The following is a 12,162-nucleotide window of genomic DNA, read 5'->3' as shown; positions in this document are numbered from 1 at the left end:
CCTAATATTCTTTCATCAACCCTATCTCCCAGCTCCTTTTCCATCCCTGTTCTCCTCCTCACCTCCTCATTTCTCACCCTATCTAGCCTAGTAACCCCCATCATACTTCTCAGACACCTCATCTCAAACACATTCAAACTCCTTCTCTCTTCCTCTCTTATGTTCCATGTTTCTGCCCCGTACAGTGTTGTTGGTACAATCACTCCTTCATACAGTCTCCTCTTAGCATCCATTCCCAAATGTCTATTCCTCATTACACTTTTTAATCCACCAAGGCATTTACTCGCTTCTCTCAATCTACATTCTACCTCCACCTTTTCCTACCACATTTGCACCCAAGTATCTAAAACTATCCACTTCCTCCAGTCGCTCTCCCTTAATGCTCACTTCCAGTCTACTGCCACTTTCACTCCTTGTACATCTCATCACCTTACTTTTATCTACATTTATCTTTAGCTTTCTTCTATCACATACTCTCCCAAACTCTGCCACCAACTTCCTCAATCCCTCCTCCGATCCTGCCACAAGCGCAGTGTCGTCAGCAAACAACAGCTGGCTCACCTCCCACTTTTCTCCATATTCTTTAACCTTATAAGAAAATATAAGTAAAGAAATTACCTCAGGAATTTCTGTAAGGCCAACTTTCGCCTTTATCTTTATATTTATTGTTTGTTTTATTATTATTACTATTATTAATTGTTACCATTACTATTACTAAATTGATTTGGCTCAAATATTTTGAATATTTGATTTAACTCTACTGCTCAGAAATGCACCTATCTCATGCAGAGGGTAACTGCGATGTTGGTGTTCCGCCGCTTACTGTGTAGGCTCGTACGGCCGCGCACCTTGATCTCTGCAGCCTCCTTTCTGGCACTGACGTTTCTGGGAGTCACCTGCGTGTGGATGGTCACCAACAATCCTGAGTTTGTCACTCAGGGTGAGAGTCTGGGGGATGGACATCACCAACCTGCTGCTCCTCCTCGGGGTGGTAAGTAAACATCACATACAGCTGAAGAAACGAAGTCACTGTACTTCTGGAGTTTGTGTGTGTGCGTGTGGGGGTGGGTAGGTAGCCTTGGTACATATACCCACCCCAAATGTAGAAAAAGCATAATTTGCATCATATAGTCTCATTTACTTAAGTTACCAAGATTATGAAAAGCACTTTTTTAGTTGTAAGTGAATTGAAAAGCCCTTTTCATACCAACACATTGCCGTAGTAGTGCCCAATAAAGTCCATCCCCAAATCATACTATAACATTAGGAATGGAACCAGCATTCATCAACATTCTACACTCACAAATTTGCCAGCCTGAGCCATCCTGTTCTCAGATGACGAGTGCAGTTGCTGGTCTTCAGTAATTACTGAAGATTGGACCGCAGCCGACATCGTCATCACTCAAGAATGACTGATGTGCTGCAAGAGAGGGAGGGGTGGGTGGACTGTGTGTACTTTGACCTAGAGAAGGCTGTTGATAAGATACTTCATAAATTACTTATATAGATGTAGTGAAATACAATGAGTTTAACAACTTGATGTTTTATTAGAGTGGCAGCCTGGTTGTGCTCCGCAGAAAAAAAATATCTCGTAAAATAATGATAATAATAATAATAAATAAATAAAGAGAATAAGATAAAAAATTAATAAAACTCTTGCAGGACAAAATCGAATCCTGAAAAGGCATTAGGGGAAAATATAAACGAGAACAAATTAAATGATTAATTTTTCATTAAATATCACATCCCTCCCCCTAGAATGAAAATTACAAATCCAATCTATCCAGGGGTATCACCACTCTGACAGATCTTCTCAATTTTGTTGGTTCTGGCAAAGGGGTGTCTACAGAATTTGAATTTTCAGAGGATGGAACTTCAGTACAAACCCCTGAATTGTCCATGTGACTATCAGACTTACGGTTTACACCAACCTCATTAACACAACTGTCATCAGGAATACTGGAACCCTAAGACTCGTTACACACATGATGATTTTTAAGTACAATACACTCTTCTAAACAAGGTGTAAATTTTGGTATTGATTGATCAGCATGTTCTTTTTTCCAAATTATAGTTCTCCAAGCACTTAAACTATCTTATCTTCTACCTAAGTATTTCCCTGGGCATAGCTTCTAACAAACACAGCATCATCTACTTTGTGCTTTGTCATAACAAACTTACATTAATTTCTCAGGTCTCTTTCTTTTCCCGAGATTTTACTCTTTCAATCAATCCTATAAATTTCCTATTAACATCATATCAGCTGGTGTTTTTCCTGTGAAAAAAAATGTACTAATCTTCTGTAATTGAAAAAAAAATATCTACACACCCATGTACCAAAACTTCCCTCTGTCAATTTCATAGGGCTTTCCTTCAAGGTTTTTACTGCCCTTTCCACCAAACCATTTGAAGGATTATCAAAGACATTGTGGGGGTAGCCAAATCAGAGCACGGTTTGTCCCCTCATGGGAGAAAGAATACAGAAAGGGTAATCCCCAGTCCCATCACTGACCTTTTTTAGTTCCATTATATGCAGCGAAACATGGTGGAAGTACTTATCCCTTGCCACAGAAACATAAAATATGTGGTGTTCTAGAAGTGGTACAGAAAGAGATAGAACAGCAGAAATGAGGCAGAAGTAAAAGATAAAAAGTGGTTTGGGATTCCTCTGTAACTGGAAAATTGTCTCTGAACATAAAAGAATGCTTCCTGCCTCTGTTCCCTAGGGGCTGCCACTAAAGTCCTTGTATTAATTATTGCATATAATAATCATGCAACTAATACTCCAGTAGGGGGGAGACACCCCAGTATTGGGTTATAAGCTAGTGTTAAGAACAAATGAAGCAGAACCAAAATATGTTCAACACCCCCTCCAATTTAGATCCATTAGTATAAGTCCTGCCCTGTTCTCTTAACATGATGACTTTGCCTGCATCATCCTTGTGAATGCCCTTGACCCATTTCAATATCCTGATTATATTGCCCTGCACTCTTCGTCTTTCCAGAGAATGTAAATTGAGGTGCCTAAGCATGTCTTCGTAAGGTAAAATTTTAAGCCCTTGTATCATTTTGGTCATTCTCTTCTATATCAATTCTAATGAATAATATCCATTCTATAGAACAGAAACCAAAAGTGTACTGCATAATCAATCTTTCTAACTATTGCCAGATAGAATTTGATAAATACATCTGCACTTTTGTTAGTAGTAATCCTAGTAATCAATCCTAATGCCCTGTTAGCCCTTTTCTTATCACTAATGCACTGTTTCCTGGAGTTAAGGTCAGGACTCACTAATGCCTGTAAGCCTTTTACACATTCTGTTTTTTCTAATTTGGCATTAAGCTATACCTTTTTGCTGGGTTGTGTAATCTTGCATTTAACTAACTACACTTTGAGATACTAAGTCTATTTGCCATTTCACTGACCATGCAGACTAATTATTAAGATCCTCCTGCAGTATCCCAGCATAATCTCCCAATCTAATATGGTGTCTTATTTTAGTGTCATCCACAGACTTACTAACATCACTATTAATCTTTTGTCCACATTGGTTACATACATAATGAACAATAAGGGACCCAAAACTGAACCCTGGGGAACTCTGGTATTAACCTAAACCCAATTGGATTTTACATCATTAATGGTGACCTGCTGTTTTCTGTCACTAATCCATGGTCTAATCTATTCAAACTCTTTTCCTCCTCTGCCATGAGTTTTGATTTCATTTAGTAGTCTCTGGTGGCACACCTTGTTGAACACTACAAAAACCAAGATATATAACATCGTTGTTACCTGCCGCCTTTCATAACTATCATTGTTATCTGCTGCCTATAGACATTATTATAAAAGGATAAAAGATTAGTTACAGACAACCCACCCTTGATGAACCCATGCTTTGAATCACGAATCAAATTATGCCCCTGGATATGATCCCTGATACTATTATTAATGATTCCAATATTTTAAATTTTCATCTACCTAAAGGTCTCCTACTTATTTATGTTGCAGCCTCGGGTGAGCTGAGGCATGTGCTGGTGCCACCTTTACTCTCGCAGTCCCAGTCTTCATTACCAGGGTCACAGCAGCAGCACACTTCCAGCAGGAATGCAGCCAAACTCCAGGTGAGTTGTCTCCTTTTTCTCCTCTCCGTCTTCCTCAGTATGGCAGCAGAGCAGCATGCCTCACTGTGACTTCCCCCCATTCATGAAGGGATTAAACTTGGAAGTAGGCCTTCTATGACTCGTAGGTCGAGAAGTTGAACGTAGAGAGGTTGAGGGCTGGCGAGGCATGTTAGCAGTTCAGAGGCCTGGCGAGAAACGACTTCAACCGGCTGAGTCTCGCCTTATATATAGCTCTATGGCCAATCATAGATAGCCAAGTGTAACATAATTTATTATCCAATCTCAGATAGCCAAGTGTAACATAATTTATTATCCAATCTCAGATCGTCTTATAAAATAATACATTTCAAATAAACCAATCAGAATGCGCCAATTCGGTGACATCATTCACCCCTCACCTCTATGGCCAATCATAGATAGTGTAACATAATTTATTATCCAATCTCAGATCGTCTTATAAGATAATATATTTCAAATAAACCAATCAGAATGCGCCAATTCGGTGACATCATTCACCCCTCACCTCTATGGCCAATCATAGATAGCCAAGTGTAACATAATTTATTATCCAATCTCAGATCGTCTTATAAAATAATACATTTCAAATAAACCAATCAGAATGCGCCAATTCGGTGACATCATTCACCCCTCACCTCTATGGTCAATCATAGATAGTGTAACATGATTTATTATCCAATCTCAGATCGTCTTATAAGATAATATATTTCAAATAAACCAATCAGAATGCGCCAATTCGGTGACATCATTCACCCCAGCCACCCCCCCTTGAGTAGGGGGGTATTGGAGTAATGAGGCGAAACTAATTATCCCCCCAGTCCCCCTCCCCTCTTACTTCAAATGGTAAACAAAGAACCTCTGGCCTTATAGGATAAAAAGACGCACATATGCTGAGGACCGAGAACAAGAGACAACACCGCATTTGTGCGTTCCCCGTGAATTTGGAACGTGGCTATGTAACGCATATATGCTGACACCCGATATCTTCAGAAATTTGCAAGTACCACATATATGCTGACCCCGAAATCTTGGAACAAAAGTGATTGCCGCACATGTGCGGCACCCGGGCAATTTGGGTTAAGAACAGAAGCATCATCGTCACATTGTTGAAGAGGTTAACACTTCCAACACTGCAATGCAGTAGGGCTGTAGTTCATGATCATTATGGGAGTTGCTGGCATGTAGTAAATAAACACTACTTTTCAGATACATGTGGAAATATCTTGCACATGATAGCTGGCAGACAGGCAGGCACATGGTGGTGCACTGGACAAGTGAAAAGGCAAAATATGATTGAAAGGTTATCAATCCCTGATCTACACCCTCACCTCTCTGTAGGCAGTGGTGGTCCCTTCCTTGAGAGACAAAATCCCCTTTAACACCAGTGGTGCATCAGGACCCCTGATGACCCCTGAATTCATCAAGCACATTGAATTGGACCTTTCTGAGCGGCAGAGGCGCGTCAAGGAGGTGTGTGCTCGCTATGGCCTGGGCCTCCATGCTTCCATCGCAGTCCCCCAGTCAATCAAGTACCCGCCTACGCCCCACTATGACCTCTTTTACATTGACAGGTACAGTAAAGATGGATTCCTGACCCAGTCAGTTGTTGGGTGGTAGGAATGACCATTCATCCACAGGGAGCCAAGATAGAAGGGGACAATAAATGGGTATAGGATGGAGGTGGGATGGGTGAAGGATGGGTGTCTGCCTAGACTAGGCTATTCCCCACATAAGGGGGAAAGGGCCTTTTGGTATATTGTAATTGTTGCCATAAGTCTTACTAAGTGAAAAACTGGTAGCCCCATAGGTTGGCAATGATCCTCAGGGAAGAAGTTTCAGACTGTTGTCTGTGTTGTTTTAGTGTGAGACTGCTTAAAGTGGTGGGGGAAGGGGAGCAATCACTAGTCGTCATCTCTTCTTGCTTGAAAAAGTGTAAGAAATACACTTGAAGTTGATAGAGATCTTGGGCCCATTCCAGAGACCGAGTGTCAGCCCCTCAGGGCTGTCCTTCTTGATGGAAATGAGAGGGTTGAAGATGGGCAGTTTTGTTGCTCATCTTGCAGGTACCAGTTATTGATTCCTGTATGTATGCACAATTAGTTAAACACACACACACACAAGCACACAAAAAACTAATAAGAAAAATAGAGTCAATAGGTGGCATCAAATGAAAATTATTGGAATGGATGGAAGACTTCTTGACTGGAAGAAAAATGAGGGTAGTAATTAGAGACAAATACTTGACCTGGGAAGAAATAAGTGGTGGTCCACAAGGTTCAGTATTGGCTCCAAGCATGTTTGCCATATATATAAATGGCAAACATTGGGGTATGCTGCTACATTATGGACACCCAGTACTAAAAATAATATAAAGAAATTAGCAAGAATGCAAAGAGCAATGACAAAGATGGCATCAACACTCTCCAGATTAGGTATACACACACACATTCATATATATATTCACAAACACACATACAGATATAATCCAAGTTAAAAATATGCATGAATTTAAGGTAGGTTGATAATTGGCAAAAAAGAGATAGGACCCTACAAATGTTGCTCCTTTCCAGTATATTACAATTAAATAAATACAGTACAATCAGGTAAATAGAGATGTATATTGATCCTTTCATAATTGCATGCTGCAGGAAACATGAGTTAGCCTGGTGTCCAATCTACAAGGCAGCCTCCACCAACTGGATGCACAACTTCAGTCTCCTGGGAGGCCTGAAGGAGGGTTTCCTCAACTCAACCAAAGAACAGCCCAATGTGGTGGCACGTCGTATCTGGCCCTCACTCGAATATGAACAGGTCATACAGGTAAGCTTTTCTGAACATAAAACAGTTTCCAGTAGGTTGTGACTGCCACAAAATTGTCACTGGTGCTATTTTTACATGGGAACCAGGTTGGTATGACTTTCTGCCTGATTCTTAGTAACAGGAGAGATTATCATGTGGAGTTCACAATTATACTCTAGCTCTAAGCAATTATTGATTAAATATCCTCCAAGATACCAGTAGGCATAAAACAGGTTCTCAGCACCTGGGAAAAATCAGTGAACAAAAATAAAGTTTATATAAGTTTGTGTTGGGTTCTTTCATTGTGGGGACTGCTTGATTTTATGTAAATAATTTAGGGACCTTAATGACATCCTAATGGACCAGTCATGCAATCCAATATGAAAAGTCACACATTCAAATAATTAAGCCCTTCAAGACATTCTACCAAACTCGGTGAAAAAAAAAATTCACATCTAATAAGAACCACATTGGCACAATTGCCCTTAGGACCACATCCCACATTGAAACAGCACTAACACAGAATGAACTTTGCTAATAATTCAAACTACTCCAGGTACAACCACCACACAGAGGACACAGAACACCTCATGTAACAGTGCCTTACATTAACAGTCCCTAGACAACAACACAATATATCTTCCCTGCATGGCTTGTGGACCTGCTCAGAAGCTGTTAATGGTTAACTGAAGGCCACAGGTCTTCTATAAGAGAGATCAGGGACCACGGATTGAGTAATACTCCTCCATTCCACTACCATCCTTATGATCTATCCCTATAATTTCATGTCTTCATTTTGTCTTAGCAAAAATTATTAGATGGAGTGGAAATAGGGGACTAGGGAACCCTTTACACTGTATTTTCTTCCTTTGTAGTGTTAAGGCAAAAAGTATGGTTTTACTTTGTCAGTCCCCTTATATGGAGATTAAAACCTTTGTATATATTGTATATATATACCGAGTTATCTTCATTTTACTAAATGGAGAAGGGATTACCAAGTATTATTTATAATAACCCTCTTCAAAGACATGAGTAACTGCTCTTTGGAGTCTCGTGAAAAGAAAGAAATAAGTTGTAATATACATATATATATATATATATTTATATTTTGTTAATATGCTTGTCTGGTGACATGTCTTTGTTAATAATTACTTCTAGGTCATTTTCTGAGCTAACTTTTTTACTACCTTTTTACCAATTTTATATTGCCCTGATGTTCTATTTTTACCTTTTCCAAACTCCATTATACTACATTACTTGATGTTGAAGTTCACTTCTGACTTTTGGCTCCATTCCCAGACTTTGTCCAGGTCTGTGTGTGTGTGTGTTGCCGTTTCCTTAGCTTGAATAGAATCCTGTGCTTGTGCTGTATCATACCCTTGTCTGAATAAAATATCCTGATTGTGTCTTTAAGGCATGCCTTGTGTGAATATGATATGCTCTGTATTATTATTAATGTATGTTGTCTAGTAAACCATTACACAATACCAGTCTGTTGGGGTGCACTTCAAAATATGTTCTGTCATGACACCAAGCTCAGAAAAATGTTACATAATTTGGCACGAAAACATGTTTTATGTACCCATTGGTTGGAGGTGTCTAAATTACCTACTTTAGATACGGTTCAGCATTCTAGAAACGTGAGCACCGATTCCCGGACTATATAAGAGCACACAGAGAGCAACGACACAAGAGAAGCAGAGAGAAAACAAGAAAAGAAGCAGATGCTTATGGCTCATCTGAATCTACGTAGAAATTTTTCTACATTCATCGATTATGACAACTAATTAAGTCCTTTGAACCTCAAGTACTGAACCCGTAATTTGGCAATCTCCATGCGAAGTGCAAAGCCATAGTTTTTCTGAATTGTTTCTCAAACTAGTTTGAACAAAGCTTGAAATGATTAGGAGTGCATCATATTATCTCTATCACTTACCACCCTCAATCACAAGGTGCATTAGAACGATTCCATGGCACACTAAAGTCTATGCTCAGAAAGTATGCTATAGAAAATGGTCCTGACCGGGAAGAATGATTACCTTTATTACTATTTGCAGCCAGACCCACCAAACAAGACATTACAGGCTAAACTCATTTTTGGTCATGAAGTCAGAAGAGTCCTTACAGTATCAAAAGATAGTTGGCTTACTCTTGATTTGTCTGTCTCAACCACTGTATATGTAGAGAGAATGTCGGCTTAAAGATGACTTGGAACTTAACCAAGAAAATTTTGACTCAGGCTCAAGAGAAGATGAAGAGAAAATATGATAAAAAGACAAAAAAAAAAAAAAAAAAAGAGGGTTTCATCCAGGTGATGAAGTCCTCTTATATGTACCTGTACCAGGAAATTCTCTTCAGAGTCAGTTTCAAGGAACATATACCATCAAGGAAAAAGTAAGCCCTTTGACTTATATAAACTCCAGAAGGGTGAAAGAAATTTAGGAAGTGTCATTTAAACTCAATGAAACTATTTCATTCCAACAAAACCATCTTGGCTAATGTAATCAAAGAAGACAAACAAATACTATTTACTACATCCTGATCTACCATTGCAGAACTCTATATATTTGATGAACTTGTAGATAAAAATAGAACACTTAGGCTATGATAAGTAGCAAGATGTAAGATTAGTTCGAAAATACCCACAGTTATTTTCCAATGTTCCAAGGAAAAACGTGTAATGCATGACATTGAACTAACCTCTACCAGACCCATTAAGAAAACCCCTTACAGGTTAGTTCCTGAGAAAAAGAGTATCCTTAGAGCTGAAGTAGAGTTTCTACTACTGCGAGGACTAATAGCACCATCCTCAAGTCCTTGGGCTACTCCCTATTTACTAGTGCCAAAAGCAGGAGGGAAACATAGATTAGTAGTAGATAATAGGAAGTTATATGAGATAATGAGAGCAGACGCTTATCCACTTCCTAGGATTGATGATCTAATAGATGATATTGGATCTTCTAAATTTGTCACTACCATAGATTTACTAAAAGGCTATTATCAATATCAGTGCACCCCGATGCTCAAGACAAAATAGCCTCTGTAACACCACAGGGATTATTTCAGTTTAAGGTTCTTCCTTTTGGGTTAATGAATGCTCCAGCTACCATCCAAGGAATGGTTAATAAGATTATTTCAGGCACGAGATATTTAAATGACGTGGTGATATTTAGCAATACTTGGGAACAACATCTAAATATGTTGCATGAGTTCTTTGAGAGAACCGATGAGCTAACCTTGAGTCTAGTTCAATGACTGACAACTCTTGTATCTAGAAGAGCCATCTTTTAAAGCTTGATCAAACTTTTGTGCTGTCGGATCTGACTACTGGCCTAGTTTCTTCTAATGATGAGTGCATCCTTTACATCTTTTATAATCTTCATTTATGACATCACAACTACACAGTTAGGCTGAGTGCCAGCATTGCTTATGTAAGTCAGGAAAATGCTGTGGGTTCCTCCTGGATGTATCATTTCCATCCATTCTCACACCTCAAAGTGTCTAGGTCACATCATTTACGCAGTTACAATCAATATAATTTTTTATATTTTTTAATATATAATTACAATGATAGTAATAATAAAACTTAATAAAACTCAACATACTTCCATATAAAATGCATAGTACATATACAAATAAAACAATACAAATACAATATTACTTTCAGAGCATGACAAAGGGTCATATGATATGATTATGCATGTAACTTATATCATTAAGTAAAACAGGTAGAGGTTGTGTAGATCAGATCTTTGTGGTAAGACAGGTATGTGAGAAAGCTATAGGAAAGGGGAAGGATGTTTTTTGGGCTTTTATGGATCTGGAAAAGGCTTATGATAGGGTAGACAGAAAGGCACTGTGGGAGGTTATGCAGATTTATGGGATAGGAGGAAAGCTTTTGGGAGCTGTCAAGAGTTTTTATGAGAGTAGTAGAGCATGTGTTAGGATTAGAAATGAAGAGAGTGAGTGGTTTGAAGTAAAGGTGGGACTTCGTCAAGGATGCGTTATGTCGCCCTGGCTGTTCAACTTATACATGGATGGGGTGGTGCGAGAGGTGAATGCTAGGGTAGTGAGTCAGGGATTGGAGATGGTTAAAGAAAATGGAGAAAAGTGGGAGGTGAGCCAGTTGTTGTTTGCGGACGACACTGCGCTTGTGGCAGGGTCAGAGGAGGGATTGAGGAAGCTGGTGCCAGAGTTTGGGAGAGTATGTGATAGAAGAAAGCTAAAGATAAATGTGGGTAAAAGTAAGGTGATGAGATGTACAAGGGGTGAAAGTGGCAGTAGACTGGAAGTGAACATTAAGGGAGAGCGACTGGAGGAAGTGGATAGTTTTAGATACTTGGGTGCAAGTGTAGCAGGAAAAGGTGGAGTGAAGGTGGAGGTAGAATGTAGATTGAGAGAAGCGAGTAAATGCCTTGGTGGTTTAAAGAGTGTAATGAGGAATAGACATTTGGGAATGGATGCGAAGAGGAGACTGTATGAAGGAGTGATTGTGCCAACAGCACTGTATGGGGCAGAAACGTGGAACATAAGAGAAGAAGAGAGAAGGAGTTTGAATGTGTTTGAGATTAGGTGTCTGAGAAGTATGGTGGGGGTTACTAGGCTGGATAGTGAGAAATGAGGAGGTGAGGAGGAGAACAGGGGTGAAAAAGGATTTGGGAGATAGGGTTGATGAAAGAATATTAGGATGGTTTGGACACATGGAAAGAATGAGTGAAGAAAGACTAGTAAAAGAGGTATGGAAGGCAGATGTGGAGGGAGTGAACATGAGGGGACGTCCTAGGATGAGGTGGATGGATGGGGTGAAGGGGGCTTTGGGGAAGAGGGGAATGTCTGTTGAGGAAGGAAGGGAGAGGACGGAAGACAGAGGTGAGTGGAGAATGGTTGTATATGGATGATGTTGTGACTGCATGAGGAGGAATGGGCGGGGGGTGGGGTGGGGTAGTATGTGTGAGTAAATTTTGACGCAGCCCGAAGGGATTTCTCCCCGTCCTCGCCTTATATGCAAAGGGGGACGGAGAGGGGGGGGTCGCCGATTAAATGAAGCGGCCTTGCTGTGGATGTACTGTGTCTTGCGACACTGCTTCTGACCCAGGGCGGTGGGCAGGGTGCAGGGATGACCTGTCATCCAGGAGGTGCTCAGATGAGAGGGAGGGTGGGAGGGGTGTGGAGTGTATTTAGGGATGAAATGGGTGGGAGTGTTTTTATGCCTTTCCCTTTTTG

General features: G+C 40.0%; 1 protein-coding gene across 1 annotated transcript in view; it reads left to right on the top strand.

Moving 5' to 3' along the window:
* Window positions 1-12,162, top strand: part of LOC143035242 (carbohydrate sulfotransferase 11-like) — a 39,862-nt gene that overhangs the window by 26,248 nt on the left and 1,452 nt on the right. The window contains exons 2-5 of the mRNA XM_076202019.1: window positions 792-991; window positions 4,010-4,122; window positions 5,479-5,711; window positions 6,789-6,960. Coding sequence (XP_076058134.1) covers window positions 802-991; window positions 4,010-4,122; window positions 5,479-5,711; window positions 6,789-6,960 — 708 coding nt within the window. The 5' untranslated portion in view covers window positions 792-801. The remainder of the gene's footprint in view (window positions 1-791; window positions 992-4,009; window positions 4,123-5,478; window positions 5,712-6,788; window positions 6,961-12,162) is intronic.

The sequence above is a fragment of the Oratosquilla oratoria genome, chromosome 18, assembly GCF_046742065.1.
Source record: "Oratosquilla oratoria isolate Oo_2021 chromosome 18, ASM4674206v1, whole genome shotgun sequence".
NCBI classification, from domain to species: Eukaryota; Metazoa; Arthropoda; class Malacostraca; order Stomatopoda; family Squillidae; genus Oratosquilla; species Oratosquilla oratoria.
This window is presented reverse-complemented; position numbering and strand designations above follow the sequence as displayed.